Genomic DNA, 20,640 nt, shown 5'->3' with positions numbered 1-20,640 from the left:
GAAGTGCATCCAGTTGACATGGATGAACAGTGCAATGTTGAGTCAGTTTGGTGTGACAAGCACTAGGAAAGCAAAATTGAGAGTACAAGTGTGTTATAGGCCTAATGACTCTGATTAGTACAACAAACAACTATACAGAGAAACAGAGAAACAGAATGGGCCAGGGAATCATATTGTCTTATAATGCAAGATTTTAACTTCCCAGATATTGACTGGAACTTGTGGGTTGTTCACTCGCATACTAGCCAGGCTTTGGGAATTTATTAGATGCCTGTTTTCAAAAGCAGCATGTTCAAGATGCAACCAGAGGGAGTAATACTCTACATCTGATTATCAGCAGTGATTATTCATGCATTAAATATCTGCAGATAAAGGAACCATTAGGTGGCAGGGATCACAGTGTACTGATGTGGGATTTACTCAAAGATGCAATTACCATCAGGGTTAAAGGGAAGGGTTATTGCTTTCATAACAGTGACTACAGCAGTCTCAGACAGTTTATAAATTCTATACAATGGGACCAACTGATGACATTACCAACAGCAAATTCTAAATGGCAAGCATTCAAGGAATTAATCTTGGAAGCTACTAGGCTTTTCATACCAACCAAGAAATGCTGTTTAAGGTTTTGGCCTAAATGGATGTCAGATGAACTAATGAGATTCGTGGCAGAGAAGAAAAATACATGGGATGCATATAAATTATCAGGAGAACACAGAAACCTATGGTAGATAAAACCTAGTCTATAATCAAGTCACAAAGGAGGTTAGGCAAGTGAAGCCAGATTACGAGAAATATTTGACAAAGGATGCAAAGAAAAACAGTAAAAAGACTTCTTTACTTATGAAAACTCTAGAAGAAAGGGGACGAATCAGTTTGATCCACTTTATATCAATGGTTTAACTGTTGATGATTCTGCTCAGGTACCTGACAAACTGAATGAGTATTTTGCATCTACATTCACACAATTGGAATTCTGTGGGAAAGTGGGGGCCAGAAGCTTATCAAACTTGATGGGAGATAAATGATTTTGTAATAACTGAGAGCAAAGTGGAGAAAAAATTGTTGAAGTTAGACAAAAGAAAGGTACCTAGGGTGGATTGGATCACTCCAGTTATATTAAAGAAGGCCCTTAGCCATGATTATGAGAGAATCCTTGGACTCAGGGGGGGTGTACCCCACAGACTGGAGATGTGCAAATATATCCCCAATTCACAAAGGGGAATCAAAGGGTGACATGAGTAATTACAGACCTGTTAGTTTAATTTGTTCCCCAGGGAAAATAATGGAGTCACTGGTTAAAGAAGCACCGCAGGATCATCTAGACAAAATTGCAGTTTAGTTCAGACACAGCATGGGTTTATTAAGGGAAAGTTTTGTCTGACAAATTTGATTGGATACTATGACGGGGTCACAAAGGCACTGGATGCAAAAAATAATTTTGATATCATATACTTTGATTTTAGGAAAGCTTTTGATACTTACACATGGAAGACTATGGTACAAATTTGAGCAGTATGGCATTAAGGGCATTGCTACAATGGATATAGGGATGGTTGGGTGGGAGAAGACAGAGAGTGGTAATCAATGGACACTGTTCTTTGTAGACTAATGTTATTAGTGCTGTCCCCCAGGGTTCAGTGTTGGGCCCATTGTTATTTTCTGTATTTATCAATGATATTGGTGAAGGTATATCAGGCTTAATGTCCAAGTTTGCAAACAATACAAAGGAAGGTAGGGTTGTTAATGACAGCAAGGAAAGTACACTGCTGCAACGGGATCTGGAAAAGAGAGGTGGCAACTGAACATTGACAAATTCAAAGTGCTGCATATGGGTAGCAGTAACCCCAGAGTAACATACCAACTGTGCAGTACTAAGCTCAGGGTAGTGGAGAAGGAAAAAGACCCGGGGGTAATTGTGCAGTCAGATATGAAGTTTTCTGAGCACTGCAAAAAGGCTGCAAGAGTAGCTCATGGGGTCATGTCGATGATATATAGGAATTTTGCTAGAAGGGATAAAGAGTTGATTATCCCCGTGTATAAGGCATGGTCAGGCCACACCTTGGGTACTGCATACAAATCCGGAGGCCTGATTTTAGGAAAGATGTAGAGCTGCTGAAATGAATACAGAGAAGGGCAACGAGATTAGTGAGTGGAACATCAATGCTGATGGGATTCTTCCTTTTGCTCAGATTATGCACCTGAGGGGTATAAATTCAAATTGAGTAAAGACAGTTGTAGATATAGTTGTGATACAGTGATATCACTGCACATCATCAGGCATCTCTCATATTGTGAAGTTATACTTCATGACTGGATTGTCACTATTGCAACACCAGGGTACCTGCCTACCCACCGAAGAGAAGCCAACAAGCTTTGAAATGGTGCCATCTGGGTGGTGGTATCCGCTGAGAATAAATAACAGTAGTCTTCTCTACTGGTGAAGTGTTACTTATTCCAGGTAGTACAATACTATGGCAACTCGTTGTGAAGGCATTCATAATATGAGATATAACCAAAACAATGCCAATTTAATTAATTAATTTAACTACTTTGGTAGATGGCTACATTAAAATGATGCCTTTGGACTAACCTATATGTTAGTTAAAATTTTATCTTGTTATTGCAAAATAGATATACAAAAGAAATTTCCACAAATAATCAAAACTGTGAATATGAAAGTTGCAAATACAGAGCTTTTACTGTTTTTATTTAAAACTATTTATATAACATAACTCCACAGTTTGACTATTCCACTTTTATCACTGTACATGAACAACAAATTTAATCAGTAAATCTATCAATACAACAAGAATTTAATTTATTTAGCAATAAAGGTCAAAATATGCAAAGAAATCAGATTTGCTGTATCAGCAAATAAAAAAAAAAATTTTTAATTGTCTCTAAAACCTATATCCATCCTTACCATAGACTTTCCACCATCTAGTATTAAGTCACTTCTAGTATTAAGTGGGTGTACAAAAAATTGTAGAAGAGCAAGCTTTATGAGTAGTAAGGAGTATAATATTAGATAGTAAGCTCCACTGGTGATCACCAATGGTGCACATTATCTCCACTACCACCACCAAAGACTAGCGGTGATGAAAAGCACCACTGTTTCACTGAAGAAAACTAGCTCTTCCTACTGCTAATGCATAAGATATTGAAAGTACAGATCCACGCATACATTCCTCTAATCATCTACAACACATTTGGACATTTGTGTTGCACGTACACATACATACACATACCTTCTAATAATATAAGTAGTTGTGCATCATGATGTACATGACACCACACTAACATTCACCACTTTCATTATCTTATGTGCTACTCAGTAATTTTCCTATGATAAGTCTCTAAATTTCACAACTGTTTGATCATTAATGGCACGTTGTGCTAGTCAAACTTATGGCATTCCATGCTGGACTGGCAACCATCTTTGTATTCTTTGTACTTCTTGAAGCACTTTTTTTTTTAAAACTCCAAACACGACAGGTATTAGAACCTATAGTACTTAGTACCATGCATGGATTGAAGGTTGAGAGGATGAAAAAAGTTGTTGACATTAGACTTGAACTTCTGCAGATTGTAATTTTCAGGAAATATGTATGAAGGAAGGTTGTTCCAGAAAACGGCAGTTGAATAAATAAATGAGGAAGAAGAAAAGTTGGTTCTGCGAGTTTGAAGTTAGATAGTAAAAGGATGTTGACTGGATGCAGCACATGTCCAGACTGCTTTAGAAGAGAGTAGGAGAATTATAGAAGCCAATTCAGAAGAACAGTGCCCATGGAAGTATCTATAGAAAAGGCATGCAACAGAAGCAGACTGCCTATGAGACAGAGAGTAGAGAGACTCTATTAATTAACCTAACTGCCCTCTTTTGAATGGAATCTAGAATCCTGAGAGAGGCTTTGGGGGCACCACCCTAGATGTGGGATCCATGGTAGGGCAGTTTTGCGATTTGTACAGAGTGAACAGCTGTTTGGAAGAAAAGTAATGCTGAGAGTGAAAGAGAAAGCCAGTTTTTTAGATGCTTGTTTGTTTGTTTGTTTTAGAGTTTTATGGCACATTAGCATCTAAGGCTATAATGCACCAAGTCAAATTTTTTTAGATGCACAGGAAGCAATATTTGTAATATGTTTATGCCAAGAGAGATTAGATGCCAGGGTAATCCCCAATATGACCTTGCCTAGAAACCAGAGTGTCATCAAAGATAAACATAGGAGCAGAAGAATCCTATTTGTGAGATATAAGACAGGACTGAGTTTTAGAAGGATTGATATCAACTAAGTTATCTTTGCCCCACTGTAGAATTATCTGGAAATCAGCATTAACGGAATTGGTAGTGGATATTTGAAAAGATGAAGCTATTTGTGCAGAGCAAGGTTTCTCAAATTGGAAGGTGGAATGCAATGTGCTATCATCAGCAAAACTATGGATAAGATTTCTGATAAATGGAAGAAGGTCATTATTATACAAGAGAAAAAGAGTGGGAGAAAAAAGTGAACCTTGGGGAACACCAGCATTAGTGGAGAAGTTAGAAAAGAGAGAGCCATCTACCATCACCCGTAGTGAGCAATCAGAGAGAAAACTGGATACCCAATTACAAAAAACAGTTGGCAAACCATAAGATGGAAGCTTATTTAGAAGACCTTTATGCCAAACACAATCAAAAGCCTTTGAAATGTCAAGAGCAACTGCTTGAGCTTCACCAAAATTTTCCCACTGGATTTGTCCACAGATAGCTAACATAAGCCAGAACATCACCAGTGGATCGACACTGATGGAATCCATACTGGAAAACATGATGAGATGAAAAGTTTCTAGAAAGGTTAAGATTTGGCGGTTAATTGATTTCTCCATTACTTTAGAAAGAGCAGAAGTAAGTGCAATAGTGCAATAACTGGATGGGAGGGATTTGTCACCCTTTTTAGGAACTCACTGGATGTCCGCAAATTTCCAAGTAGAAGAAAAAAAACACCAGTGGAATAAGAGAGTGTGAAAAGGTGACACAGAACAGGAACAAGCTCAGGAGCACAGGTTTTAAGAACAAGAGGAGGATTACCATTATGACATGGAGCTTTCTTAGAATTATGATTGTTCAAAATCCTTCTGACATCCTTTTTTTTTTTTTTTTTAGGAGCATTAGCAACTAAGGCAATATTGCTCCGGGAATATGCGATGGTCATTCCCTTGACCATTCTGCATCCTCTGTATTTGGTGGTGATGGGCTCGAACCCCGGTCTAATCAAGAAACGCGTGCTACGCACCGCTGCTCCTTCCCACCTGGCTACAGAGGCGCCACATCCTTTTGATGAAAGACCACTGAATGCATTGAATGAAGTGTACTGGGAATGGTGAGAGGTAGTTTACCAAGGTCATCAATATACGAGTTGGAAGAAAAATAGGATGCTAGCAGGTCAGCTTTATCTTTGTCTGAAGTGGCAATAAAACCATCTGGCTTTGATAGAGGTGGGAATAGAAATGGGCAAAAATTGCAGCCAATAGCTTTTGCAAAAAACCAAAATGCTCAACTACATTTTTGGACAAGAAACAAGTTTTCTACTCTTAGCCTGTTCAAAATCTAGTTTGCAACTGCTTTACAATTGTTGCGAGCTTTGGTGTAGGCAGAAAATAAAACTGAAAACAAGCCAATTACGATATGCAACATTCTTCTCTTGAACAGCCTTAACACATTTATTGGAAAACCAAGGTTTAGAAAAAAGGATGAGATTTTAAGGTGGAGTGTGCAATAAAGGATTTCATCCCTACAAGAATAATTCCACTGACACAATCTGAGCAAACACTGACATCAGAAGATTTGAAATAGTAATCGAACTAAGGAAAAGAAGAAAAGAAATCTGGCAGATCATCCCATTTTACATTCTTGTGATGACAAACAACACGAGGTTGAGAATGGCCATGAGAGAAAGGTTCCAGTGGAGAAAAGCCATTACCAAACTGTGACCTGAGATGCCTAGAGGACCACTCACCTCGACCGTTTACACAGAAGGGTTGTGTGTGATAAAAATATCAAGCATGTTGGCTGTGTGGTTAGGATTGTCTGGTATTATGGTAGGTAAATGAATAATCTGTGCAAGGTCATTAGTAATTGCAAAAGCCTCGGCATCTCGACCAACTGGATCTGTGTAACTAGAAAACAGAAGCCAGCTGGAGTTGTGAACGTTAAAATCACCAAGGAAAATTACCTTACTATTAGGAAAGTTGGACTGGAGAAAGTCAAGTTTCAAAGAAAGGAAGTCAAAGAGTTCCAAGTTATTAGTGGAGTTGGAAAAACAATAAGAGGTAACAGATGAATTTAACAGAATGTGGTACAGAGATTTTAAGCCAGAGAGGAACAAAAAGAAGAGATTCAAAATTATTAAGTCTCTGACAGGGAATATTAGAATGGACATATGCACAAGCACCACCTTTGAAGTGAAAGGAATCATATAGCGAATAATTCAGACAATTGAGATGAGCAGTGGTTGAATCAACCAACAACTGGGATTCTGTCAGAAAAAGTACATTGTGTTTGGCAGACTGTAGGTGGAAAAGGACATCACTGAGATTAGAACTGAGACCAAATATATTTGTGAAATGAACAAGGAAGTGTTAAGATCTTTTTTGCAAATAAATTTGTTCTACTATTTTGACAATCCATGGTGTATTCAGAAGTAAGAAAAGGTGGTGGCGAAGACACTGTATGACGTAACAAAATTTTTGGATATGGCATTCACATGGTAAGAATATAACCAGCTCCTTGACATAACATTGCCTCAATAATGCCCTCTGCAAACACACTACTCAGACTCCCTCCATCACTATCTGGCAGAGTAGAAGCAGTGAGATTATACACTAGCTGATCCAGAAGCCTCCTAAAGAGTTACTAATAGGATTGGTCTGGTGGACTGTCTAGTAGCTGACCTGCAAACACTGCTTTAAAGCTGTACCCTTAAAATGTAAGGAAGATTAGATCTCACCGTAATCCATCATGCAGAGATGGGGGAAACCCCCCTGTGCCGTCAGACAACTAATGTGATCTATCATAACCTCAAAGATATCAATCATACCATATGCTGGAAGAGATGGGGTGATTGCTGGAGATTTCCTCTGGAGACTAAACATGTGTTCCACCACTTCAAGCCTCCAATAAGCAAAGTGATGGTATTGCACCAAGTAATGAGAGTTATCTACCACTTAGCATCAATCCTATTGTTTTGTAGAGACGGGAGATGTAAAACAATCCTATTGTTTTGTAGAGATGGGAGATGTAAAACAATCCTATTGTTTTGTAGAGACGGGATACACTTAAACAAAGGTGGTGCAAAAGTTTTTGCCAGTATTATTGAGGATACCTTAAAGGTTCAGGGAAACTGCTAGTTAGGGGGGATGTGGGCAATACTGACATGCGTTTATCTGATAATATTGGTCAATGTAACTCTTGCACATACCTTAAGAGTTCTTATCTGTTACCCCAACTGGACGTATTATCTAGATGTTCTGGGGGCAAAGCCATTTCACGTGAGCGGGTAGCTAATATCAGGGAAGAGAGCCTAAAAAACTTCAAGGGTTGTGTTAGAGTTGTTAAATATACAAGAACAGTAAATCTTAATTGTTTATACAGTAACATTAGAAGTGTCGTCAATAAAATGAGCGAATTCGAACTGCTGGTTAAAACAAGTAACGCTAACATAATAGGGCTTACAGAGACGTGGTGCCACCCGGAAATTGGGGATGATGAGTTTCAGTACGGCTTGTATAATGTATTTAGGAAGGATAGGTTAGATAGAAGGGGTGGTGGGGTAGCTTTCCCGGATTCAGACATTTCACATGCTAGTATAGAGTCTGTATGGTGTGAGATAGTTGGAAACAAAGGTATAATGCGAGTAGGAGTAATCTACAGACCTGGTGATTGTGAAGATTATGACAAAAGCTTCTACATGCAAATGGAATGGGCAAGTAAGCGTCAATGCCTTATTATGGGTGATTTCAATTTGCCTCTAATTGATTGGAGTAAATGGGAAGGAAACTCGACATGGGGAACAAAATTTTTAAATCAACTAGATGACTGTTATTTGTATCAACATGTCAGGGAAAGTACTAAAGAAAAGATATCCTAGACCTCATCATCACACATGAATCAGATGACATAACAGGGCTGACAGTAGAGGAACCAGTAGCAGAAAGTGATCACGGAGTTCCACGGTGGATGATGACGAGAGAGGTAGCAGAAGTAAAAGGCAAAGGAATGGGTTTTAATTTCAGAAAAGGAAATTACAATGCCTTAAGGTACTACATGGCCTCTATTAACTGGGTAGATATCGCGCAGAAAATGAATACAATTGAACTGTGGTACGCTTTTAAAACATTAATCACAGATGCCTTGAATGCATATATACCATTAAAAAAATACTCCACGAGAAGGGTTCCAAGTTGGATGAATAGTGAAGTTGCCGCATTACTTGAGCAGAAAAAGGTGGAATGGAAAGGTTACAGAGCAATAAAAAGTACTGAAGCCTATAACAGCTACAAGGTGATGTGTAATAGAGCCACAGAAAAGGTTCGACAGGCAAAGGCAGTTTATGAGAAATCACTAGCAAACAGAGCAAAGAGGGGGGATAAAGAATTCTTCACATATATAAATGCCAAGAAGAGCAGGACAAACCAGATCGGACCTTTACGTAAGGGAAAGGGGATAGTAATAAATACACCAGCTGCCGTTGCAGATGAACTCAACAGTTATTTTGCATCGATATTTACAAATGAAAAGCCTTTTGTGGCAATGGGAAATTGTGGGAGCGAAGTTAAAAAAATGTAATTAATGATATTGAAATTTCGCAAGATTATTTAATGAAAAAACTTTCAAGCCTACAGGCCGGTAAGGCTCCTGGAGTTGATGGAATATACCCTATAATCTTAAGAGAGGCGGCAAGTGAGTGCATTGAACCATTGAGGCTAATTATGCGAACATCACTAGACTCTGGGGAGATTCCCTTGGATTGGAAAAGTGCAAATGTAGCTCCCATACATAAGGGTGGCTCTAAAAGTGAAGTTGGAAATTATCGACCTGTCAGTCTGACTTCAGTAGTAGGGAAAATCATGGAGGCAATGATCAAGGGTGGAATTCAGGATCATTTGGATCGAATTGAAATTCTCAAGGATACTCAGCATGGTTTTGTAAAGGGAAAATCATGTTTAACAAATCTGGTTCATTATTTCGAAAGGGTCACTCACGAGCTGGATTTAGGGAATAATTTCGACATTGTTTATTTAGATTTCAGCAAAGCTTTTGACTCAGTCCCACATGAGCGGTTGCTTTATAAGCTGGAACAGGTTGGAATCACTGGGAAAATCCTTAGATGGATAGAAGGATGGCTTCAGGGCAGGAGGCAGAGGGTTGTGATAAATGGCTATTCCTCAGATTGGGTTGATGTAAGAAGTGGGGTTCCCCAAGGATCAGTATTAGGACCACTGTTGTTTTTAATTTTCATAAACGACATTGATGAAGGGATAGAGGGCGTGATGTCTAAATTTGCAGATGATATTAAAATTGGTAGAGTAGTTAATGATCACTGTCAAGCTGAGCTTCTTCAGAGAGACCTAGATAGACTTCAGGAATGGTCAGAAAAATGGCAGCTGTGCTTTAATCCAACAAAGTGTAAGGTATTACACCTGGGAAACAGTAATTCCAAAATAACTTATTCACTTGGTGGAGTTCAACTAAACCCAGTACTGGAGGAAAGGGACTTGGGTGTTACGATACGGTCAGACATGAAATTCTCTGAGCATTGTAAACAGGTTGCAAGGAAGGCCCATGGTGTCCTATCGATGATCTATCGAACTTTTGCAAGTAGAGATAGGGACGTGATAATCCCATTATATAAGGCTTATGTTAGACCACACTTGGAATACTGTGTTCAAGTATGGAGACCGCACCTAAAGAAAGACATCGAGCTTCTTGAAAAGGTGCAAAGAAGGGTAACTCGCCTGGTGAGATCGGCAAAAGGGCGTCCTTATGAAGAAAGACTTCGAATATGTGGGTTGCAGAGTTTGGAAACTAGACACCTTAGAGGAGATTTGATTGAGGTGTTTAAGGCTCTGAGAGGCATCAGTAAAATGAATGAGGACAAAATTTTCAAGATTATAAATGATGCTAGAACTAGGGGACATAAATTCAAGTTACTGGGGGAAATGTTTAGATTGGACTGCAGGAAGTTTTATTTTAGCCAGCGAGTTATAAATTACTGGAATAAGTTGCCTTCATGGGTGGTAGAGGCCGACAGTTTGGGGAAATTCAAAGGTCATCTGGATAGTACTTTCGGGTAAGGGAAGCGCATAGGATGATAGGTTTAATTTCCTTTTTATTTATTTTTTATTTTTTTTATTATTTTTTTTATTTATTAATTATTATTATTTAGTTATTTATTTTATTTATTTATTTTTTTTTTGTTTTTATCATTGTTTTGTTCGGATTTTTTTTTTTTTTTTTTTTTGGCTGGTGCAGCATAAGCCATAGGCTTTCTTGCACCATGCGGCCATTACTAATACTAAATACTAGTACTGCCTGATAACACTGAGGCAGCATTCCTCCATGTGGTGTGGGTGCAGCACCTCAGCCCCTGCTTACGTTAGTTTGCACATGGGTAGTCACCTCCAGTATGCTAGGTGCCATATTTCAGGATTTGCACAAGGGGGTTATACACAGGGTTACTAACAGTCTCACCATCATGAAGGTGCAAGCAGACAGAATTTAACTATCAAAAACCAACTGGAGTTTGCTGAAATTAGGTCCACTTGACTTGAGTGTCACCCGAACATCAGTTTCATCAGCATTTTAAACTCCCAGGCAGCAAGCAGAGTTTGGACCTTCTGCCATTTCTCATACTATTTCTGACTGGTTCTGAGAGAATGTCTTTTTCAGCCTCAAGGACTTGTGAACTGTTGATTCCTTCAGTCAACAATCTTCATAAAGAACTTGTTCTGAAGTCAGAAATGAATTACAGCACACTTTGCTCATTTGGACAATCTATCATGTGCACCTCACAGGGGTGTACTAAACATTTCACTGCACACACCCTACTTGCACATTATACTGTACTGATAATTGCATCTTCAATAATGAAAAAGTGTTTACATTCACTTGAACAGTCTCGTTATATATTCATTTTTTATATTTTCTTTAAATATTCAAAGATAAAATATATAAATATGTTACACACCTGGGTGAAAGGTATTGTGACCACAAAACACAAAGTTCCAAACTCGGTGTAGAAGTGAATTTTGTTGTTGCAATTCGAAGAAGACTCAGCCGTAACTCCTGCAACAGCTAACAACTCTCCACTGTTTGACCATTCCACTTTTATCCCTATATGTTTAAAAATAAAACTCTTTATGAATAAAACAAGAATTAGAATTCTATTTATTTAGTAATAAAGCTAAAAAGATGAAAGGAAATCAGAATTTTATATATTTTCAAATTCTAATTTCTTTGCATCTTTGTAAAAATATGCGAAGAAATTTATAAAGCAAAATAAAAAATACTGAAAAAACATCTCTATAATTATTATCATATTCTTTCCCACCATCAGAAGGTACCAAGCCAGCTGCCCCTTAAATTACACAAGATTGTCAACTATAACCACTAGGATGTGAAATTTATTCCACTGACAAGACTGACCAATCAAACTTTCCTCAAGTCCATTCTATTAATTTTTCTTAAATAGTCTGTATTTATGTCACCTCGTTTTTGTATCCCATTTCAATGGAAAATGAAATGGGACACAGTGCCTTATATACCTCAATCAGATGTATCTCTCTCACAAGAGGCCTAGTTTTCAAACTTCATAACCCACATCTTCATAGTCTCTCTTCATATGGATATCCCTTTGCTATTCTCAACTGACAAGTCGTCCATTTTTGGATCATTTCAAGACGTTCAATATAATTCTTTAGATGCAGCCTCCAGTCCTGAACACTATATTCTAAATGCAGTCTCACCACTGATTTGTATTTCAGGGCTCTAACTTCCTCTCCTTAGACATAAAAGTAAATCATATAGTAAATCATTGATAAATAGCATGCACCTTTCTGGGCACTTGCCTGCATTGCATGGCAACATTCATATATTTGATTGTATCATAACACCAAAATCTTTCCCCTTCATTTACACCATCCAGACCCCTCCCCCCCCAACAGTATATAAGTTATTTTCAGGTCATTATTTCCCAAATCTAGAATTTTACATCTGGCAGCATTAAAATGTAACTGCCATTTCTCATACCATCCATGAAACCTGTCCAAATCATTCTGAAGCAGCTCAGCCTGACTTGCATTGTTAATCACTCTCCTGACCTTCCTATCACCTGCAAGTTTCATCATCATATCCTTTATTCCCTTGTCTATATCATTCAAGAAATTCAGACAAGAAGTTTGACCCCAGTGCTGAACTTTGAGAGACCCCACTTATAACCCTAGCCCACTCTGACAAGCAACAACTTATAATAAACCTATGTGTCCTGCCTATTCAATATCTCTCAATCCCCCTTAGGATCTTGCCCATAATCCTAATACTCTCCAGTTTGTACAACTATCTCCCATATGGAAGGGTGTCAAAAGCTTTGCTAAAGTCTAAGCATATAATGTCAAAATTCCCCACCAGACTGGAAGGTATTGGCCCCATCTGAATCACTTATCATGTCATGGTCGTTAGTTGATGAACTAAATTTGCTGTTGGACCCAGCAGCAACTGCCTTCCGGCCACCTGGACTAGTGTGCCCTTGTCAAAATTTTTTCTTAAATCCAGCTCTTATGTAATGCATGTTGTTATCCATTTAGAATATTATACCTCTGAAGATCCTATAATGCAACCTTGACTATAGACTTATAGACTTCATGTCCTGTGCCACCAAGATCAAACTGACTGGTCTATAGATAATCCTTCATCCTTAACACCCCCCTTTATGGACTGGCAAAAAAGTGGCAATCTTCTTACCAGCATCTAGCCAATCTCCTTGTGCCAACTTCTCCAATTCAAGAATTTTGCCAGAATCCAAAAATAACTCCATGATTAAACATAATTGTTTGATGCACTCCTTTACTGTTCCCTTTAATATGATTGGGTTATATTATCAGTACCTAAAGGCCTTCCTAAATAGAATGAATGCACTTGTGGCTCAATGAAGGATGCCTTAAAAGTTTCTCATAACTCAATTGTATTTTCCTTCTTGTATATTTTGCTCCCAATTAAGAGAGTCGAAAAAGCTCCTTAGTTCACAATAATTCCCTTTCTTGAAATTAAAACTAAAATCTTGCATACCAAAATATCATTTGTCATTATCCACTTCAGGACACTATGATCACTTGCCACTGACAGTAATTGTGCCTATATACATGTGTAGGTAAAAACAGAGCAAGTATTTGTCAATAGTGACCTTTGTGAATTGTATCAATGGAGTTATCAGGCAGATAATTGAATACTCTGGAAATCAAACATTCAGATTTCAGTAATCATTTACATTTTGGATCAGCATTAAAATGTGTAGGTTTAAATTTCATAAATGAAAGGATATTTCATAAATTCGTTTTTTCTGTTTCCTGAAGACAGAAAAAAAAAAAAGTATGCTTAATGATGATCTATGCAACACTTAGTTCAAGTATTGGAAATTTAATGAAAAGATGGTAGCCTGGCTGTTACAGGTTTTCTGATTTTTAAAGAAAATGGAGGCATTCATATTTTATACCAATTCACTTCAAAATTTATTATTAATTTTATCTGAGAGCTAACTGAAAAAAAAAAAAAATGTTGTTGTTATTTGATTTTTAGGAGCATTAGCAACTAAGGCCATATTGCTCCAGGGTTATGCGGTGGTCATTCCCTGACCTTTCCGCATCCTCCATATTTGGTGACTCATGGGCTCGAACCCCGGTCTAATCAAGACGCTTGTGCTACACACTGCTGCATCTGCCCACCTGGCTACGGAGGCGCCAAAAAAAAAAAAAAAAAAACAGTAAGGAATCATTTCCTGTCATCAGTATAGATGGGAAGGGTATTAGATGGAAACAAACAAACATTGTTTGCTTGTATGTAAATTTAAAAAATGCTAAAACACTGAACTTTCTAGTAATACACAAAATTATTAAAAAGTTTTAAGTACTATTAAGGTCACAACGTACTATTAAATCAGCTTAACAGCATATTTTTATTATATTTGTAATTAAACAACCTTTCCCAAAAAGAACCATACCAACCTTTCAACTTAGTATGAATTATTATAGGAGCAATATCATCATAGTTCTTCATTAAATAGATTAAGCCATTCTGAAAACAAACAGCCAGGACGGAGGGCTTGGCATCATCTGTAAAGGAAAATGTAACTTATTTTATATATATATGTACTTTTTAACTTTTTAAAAAGGAGTAAGTGAGTGAGTGGAAAATGAGAGAGAGAGAAACTTAATTAAATATATTTATTATTATTATTTTTTTGCTTATCTATTACCTTATACTTAGATAAGCAAAAACAGCAATCATCTCCATGGCTTCTCAGCTCAAAATAAAATCACTGGAATGGCAAAATGCAGAGACATTGCATTTTAGCAACTGTTAAATGCAAACATTATGTGAAGCTAATGGTTTATCTTTGTTTCCATGTTTCATCCTAAAATATACACAACATGCCTTAAAAAAATTTGCAATACTACTTCTTCATTTTTTTACAATAATGCTACAGCAAAATGACAGGTTCATTGACATAGCATCTTGCTGCTATACTGTACTACCAGTCTTACAAATGCATTTAAAAAAAAAAGAGAGAGAATTTTACTTGGATTGTTCTGTGTGAACTAAAACAGCACAGAGAATGTCATTTCTTAGTGGCCCACTATACACTAATATCATCCTGAGCTATGTATTTCCAGCACTTCTGGAAGATTTTCTACGATCACACTTGGCGAGCAACAGTAAACAGTGTGTTCCAACTTATAATAATAACAAATGCAATATCATTTTTGAATATTTCATTCAAAAACATGTGTGACTTTTGACAAAAAATCTATGTGATATGGAGAAAAATGCATGCCATTTTGAGCTCATTGTACACAAATTACTAAAGGACACATTATTAATTTTGTATAGGATGGAACAGTAACTTCTTTTTCTTCTTCCTTCTTCCATTCATTTCATTAGGAGAATTTATGAAGAAATTCAGAGTAGTTGCTGAACTGCAGATGGACCCTGAGTTGCACAAATAACAATTAATCAATATATACAAAACATGTCTTAAAAAATATAAAGCATTAACATAAAAGCTGGTATTCAAAATGTTCCATTAATACATAGTGGAAAAGCAATACAATAAACTGAGATAACTGAAGGTACAACATATGTTCTTAATTTCTGCTTTTTTCTCAGCATTTATTTTCTTAAACCATTAATTTGGCTATGTTAATGCATGTTATTCTTTTTCAGATTTTAATACTAATAGTAACCATTTAGTGCAAGGAAGCTACAGGCTTTTGTTGCACTGGCCAAAAAAAAAAAAAAAAAAAAAGGGGGAAAAAAGTCTACATGAAAATACAAATTATGTGCTTCCCTCCTCACATGGGTAACTACCCAGTTGGTTGACCATTGAATTTATTCAAACCGTCAGCCTCAACTACTTATAAAGGTAACTTCTTCCAGCAATCAATGACTCACTGGATAAAAGAAAACTTCCTACAATCTAGTCTAAACTTCTTCCCTTGTAATTTGAATTTATGGCCCTTAGTTTTAGAATTCTTTATAACAGTGAAAATTATTCTGCCTTCAATCATTTTACTAACCCCTCACAGAGCCTTATAAACCTCAATCAGGTCCCCTCTAAGGTGCTTGGTTGGCAATCTCTGTAGCCCACATAATCGGAGTCTTTCCCCATATCACCCTTTTGCCGATCTCACCATACAAGTTGCCTGTCTTTGGATCCTTTAAAGAAGCTCAATATCTCTTTTCAGATGAGGTTTCCATACTTAAACATAGTATTCCAAATGTGGTCTTACAATTGCCTTATACAGTGGGATTACGACCTCCCTATTTCTACAGTATAATGTCCGCTATATCTAATACAGTTGGGGAAGGACGTTACGTGGTTGTTTTCCATTAAAATTATTACTATATTTAATACTTATCACATACCACATGAAATTAATAATATAGTTTATTAAGCTATTCACCTACACTACTATACATTAAGGTGACGTTTTGTCACCTTAATTCTATATTATTAATTTCACGTGGTATATGAGTGGCATTAAACCTAGTAATAACCTTAGTAGTTTGATAAATCATCGATAGGACACCGTGGGCTTTCCTGGCTGTCTGTTTATAGTAATAAGAGTAATGGCTGCCTGCCTAATAGTAATAATCTTAATGGTTTGATAAATCATCAATAGGACACCATGGGCTTTACTGGCTGCCTGTTTATACTGCTGAGAAAACTTCATATCTGCCCGTATCATAACTCCCAGATTCCTTTCTTCCTCTACTGTTTATAGTAATAATAGTAATGGCTGCCTGCATATAGTAATAATCTTAATGGTTCGATAAATCATCAACAGGACACCACAGGCTTTACACTTCACTGGCTACCTGTTTACACTGTTCAGAAAACTTCATATCTGCCTGTATCATAACTCCCAGATTCCTTTCTTCCTCTACTGTTTTTAATTCAGTCCCACTAAGTGTATAATTTATTTTGGGGTTGCTATTCCCAAAGTGTAAGACCTTGCATTTTGCCAATTAAAACATAGCTACCACTTTTCTGACCATTTTGAAAATCTGTTCAAGTCATCCTGAAGGAGCACTGCTTGACACTGATCATTAACAACTCTACCAATCTTTACATTGCCTGCAAATTTTGACAACATACCTTCTATCCCTTTGTCGATGTCGTTTATGAAAATCAGAAACAACAGTGGACCAAGAATCGAACCTTGAAGGAAACCCCACTCCTGATGTTACACCAATCTGGAGAATATCCATTAATATCCAATCTTCTATCCTGCAGTCACCCAGCAATCCATCTTAGAATCTTTCCAATTATCCCAACATGTTTCAGTTTATACAGTAACCTCTCTTGAGGGAGGGACTGAGTCAAATGCTTTTCAAAAATCCAAATAAACTATATCTCAAAATTGTTCTCTACATCCAGCTCATGAATAACTCTGTCAAAACAGTTTACTAAGTTAATTATTCATGATTTACCCTTAACAAAACCATGTTGTGTGACCTTCAGTTTACCATATCAATAGAAACCTCTCCCGAGTCCAAAGATGCTCTCATAATTAACCTCAGTTGATCAATAACTCCCTCATGGCCTCTCTCTCTCTCAAGGGAGCCTTATTTGCCTTTATGCTTGAAAGTTTTTCTAATAAACAGCCATCTGTAATTTTCTCAGCTATCAATTACAGAAGACTTCTACTCTATAACTTTTCCATAATAAAACTTATAAAATGGTATAGAATATAGAAGTGCATTAAAAGAATCATACTAAATGTGGAAGAAATCACAAAAATCCCAACATGCACACAAGTTAATTTAGTGGTAAAATAATTCCAGCTATTTCAGTAACTCAAAATCACAAGATAGAATTAACTTCTAAAACATCATTACTTTCTTGCTGATGGACGGCATCAACTCCCTCCTCATCAGTCTCCTCCATCTTGAATTTTTCACAAGACCAAGCCATGGCTGTAATGGACACATTTTCCTGGATACTGACTTGGGCTACGATGGATCCATGGACGTCAATAACAAGGACATGACCTCTGGTGGTGCCAAATAATACCTACAGTAATAATAATTCATTAAGTAAATCAGGCTATAAGTATTAGGTAATATTTAACATCACAAAAAACAAGAAAAAATACAGTATTTTAATATTATAAAATACAAGAAAAATACAGAGCTCAAAGTAAAAAAATACTGGTAATCTCCCCCATTCCATATCTAATGCCCTCTTGGAAATGCATCATAAGCCAGACCAACATGAGTCAGAATGTAATTTTCTTCCATAGGGGGGGGGAGTGGCATTCCTCCATGTGGTGTGGATGCCACACCTCGACCCCTGCTTACGTTGGTTCACAAATGGGTTGTGAACTTGTGCATGGAGGTTATACCCAGGATTACTTACAGTCCCACCATCGTGAAGGTGCAAGCAGAGGATTTGGCTGGAGAATGTCTGTGACAACCTCAATTGTACTATTATAAAACAAAAGGGGAGGGGGTATGTTTCCAACGGATATAACGAAAGAATTTAATGGAAAAATATAGACAAAAATTGTAAGTTCATTCAGAATTACAAATTAACGAATTATACTTGTAAATAAGGTAATAAATATAACCAAAAATTACAGCAGGGATCTCAAACTCATAAGGGCTCTCATGGGCTGCTCCAACTCCTCTTGGGGATAGGGAACCAAAGGCCATGCTAGTGTGAACATAATGCACATCAGTGCAACTTGTGCAGTGCAACAGCATCAGGGAAGCTGCTGAAGCAGCTTGCTAGTACTTATGGGTTTGAGTGAAGAAAGTGTATAAAGAAAAATTATTACCATCAGTTTCCAAATCAAATACTGAAAACAAATTCAGCAATAAAAGCTACAGTGTAATAAAGTCCTATAATTGTCAAAACACTTTTCAGCATAAAAATATGTTAGATAGATATATGTCAGAAGTTTTTGTACCAGAATGGCCAGTTATTTCCATATAAAATACAACTGTCCACTTAAACTGTAGACAATGGAAACAGATTTCACTACTGTCAACCAACATCAAACATCTTTTAAGATAATCAATAAAAATATCATAACATTACTGTCTGAAGAGGCTCATTTTGATTTGATCAAACAGAGCTTCTGTATATTGGGTATAAATTTAGAATACTTGTTCAATTCTCACAGCAAGAGGATCTTGTATTGGCTGCCAGTTATAATGCTCTATGAGTACTTTATAATGCTTTATGTTTATGTGTACCACCAGCTGTTTATGAGGCCTAATCAGAAAACCATGTTTTCTGATTAGGCCTCATAAACAGCTGGCCTAAGCAAGAGAACTATATCACCCATGTGCACAATTCTATTCATATCAAGGTTACAAACTTAAAATTTCCAAATCATACCTAAACCCAATTACAGTTCATACAATGCTGAAGGTGGATGTTAGTTGTTCAGAATATTGCAATATTTAAAGTGAAAAAGCAAAGGAGCAACAAGAACCTTAGCAAAAGTGTTTCAGAAACTTAAGATATACCTTGCATTGGTGACAATAATTGTAAACTATCAATTCCTGCTAGTGGTTATCACAACCTTTGAACTATCATAAAATTTAACACGTTAAATATACTAATCAACTGTAATGTAAATCAATCCACAAAATACCCTACAATAATAATTTCACAAAACAAAAAAAAAAAAAAACACAATGTTTGGCAAATTCCATTAAAATTTTTTCTAGTGATGAGTATGTGTTAAGCACAACTTATGAATAAATTATTTGGCCAATATGAAAATTAAATACATTATCATTATCAGCACAATAAAAACTATACCTCTGTAACACATACAGAACAGAAAGAAGTTATAAACTACTAAAAAAAAAAAACATGGATACAGAATACCATGCAAAATAAACATTTTCTAACCACAGCCACTGTACACTACAGTAAGTTTTGCATGTTTTACTCTTTATACATCAGACAAATGAGAGCATGCTTCATCAGAAAGAAAATTATATGGATTTCCAGAACATCTTTTACAACCAGACATTTAAATCATATTGAATGAATCCTTGTTGGCATCTATTCTTTTCAAATTCACACAAGCTTGAAGGAATGTAGAGGAACAGATCCACATGCCAGCAACATATGCATGAACAAAAGATATTATTTTTCAAGAACCCATATTCAGAAAAATAATGATGGTCTGAAAGTGCAGAAATTTTTATCCTTGCTTACAAAGTAAAGTGAATGTATTTCTGAAGCCTGCAGAAACTATGGTTGGCACTAGCCATGTCTTAAAATAGACACAGTAGTTTATAATTAAGAAAAAAATACACATTCTCACAAGAAACATGAAATATTTAAACTAATAAACAATTTCTACTGAGTATAAAGCAGTTAAAACATGAATGGAGCAAGTCCACTCTGGCTAAACAGATAGATCAGTGGTTTTCAACCGGGGGCCACAGAACACGAGGGTGCTGCAACAACATTCCAGGGGTGCCATGTAATTTGGGTTTAAGTTACTTAAAACTTTTTTTGATGTGAAAACATCTATGGCAGCATTAGAGTAAAATCGATTGGTAACAAAATTTTCTTCTGACAGAAATGATGCAATTGATTGGTAACAAAGAAAGCTGACCGCTTAGATTTTAAATGATGCAAATTACATCACTTCCTGTTAGGTGACTGTTAGATTTTAAATGACACACATGGCATCACTTCCTAAATGGTGCTAATGATGCTAACTCAGTCACTAACATTGATTTGGTAGAGTAAGCAGTGGGTAGTAATATTAAACAAAAATAATATGCAAGAATAAAAGCTTTTCGAAGCCACCGAAAAAGTCTCTTTGTGTCGAAAAGGAACGAGTTCAAAAATATGG

The 20,640-nt window shown here is 36.7% G+C and overlaps 1 protein-coding gene across 1 annotated transcript in view; it reads right to left on the bottom strand.

The window, feature by feature from the left end:
• The window catches only part of LOC150083695 (tubby-related protein 4-like), a 148,430-nt gene that overhangs the window by 63,453 nt on the left and 64,337 nt on the right, over nt 1-20,640 (bottom strand). Inside the window, exons 3-6 of the mRNA XM_090378571.1 lie at nt 17,676-17,825; nt 16,595-16,607; nt 14,254-14,361; nt 11,226-11,371 (exon numbers count right to left, since the gene is read on the bottom strand). Coding sequence (XP_090234697.1) covers nt 11,226-11,371; nt 14,254-14,361; nt 16,595-16,607; nt 17,676-17,825 — 417 coding nt within the window. The remainder of the gene's footprint in view (nt 1-11,225; nt 11,372-14,253; nt 14,362-16,594; nt 16,608-17,675; nt 17,826-20,640) is intronic.

This window comes from Mastigoproctus giganteus, chromosome 7, assembly GCF_048544385.1.
Source record: "Mastigoproctus giganteus isolate SK-2022 chromosome 7, ASM4854438v1, whole genome shotgun sequence".
Classification (NCBI taxonomy): domain Eukaryota; kingdom Metazoa; phylum Arthropoda; class Arachnida; order Uropygi; family Thelyphonidae; genus Mastigoproctus; species Mastigoproctus giganteus.
Note: the sequence above shows the minus strand (reverse complement) of the source record. Positions and strands in the feature narration are given on the sequence as shown.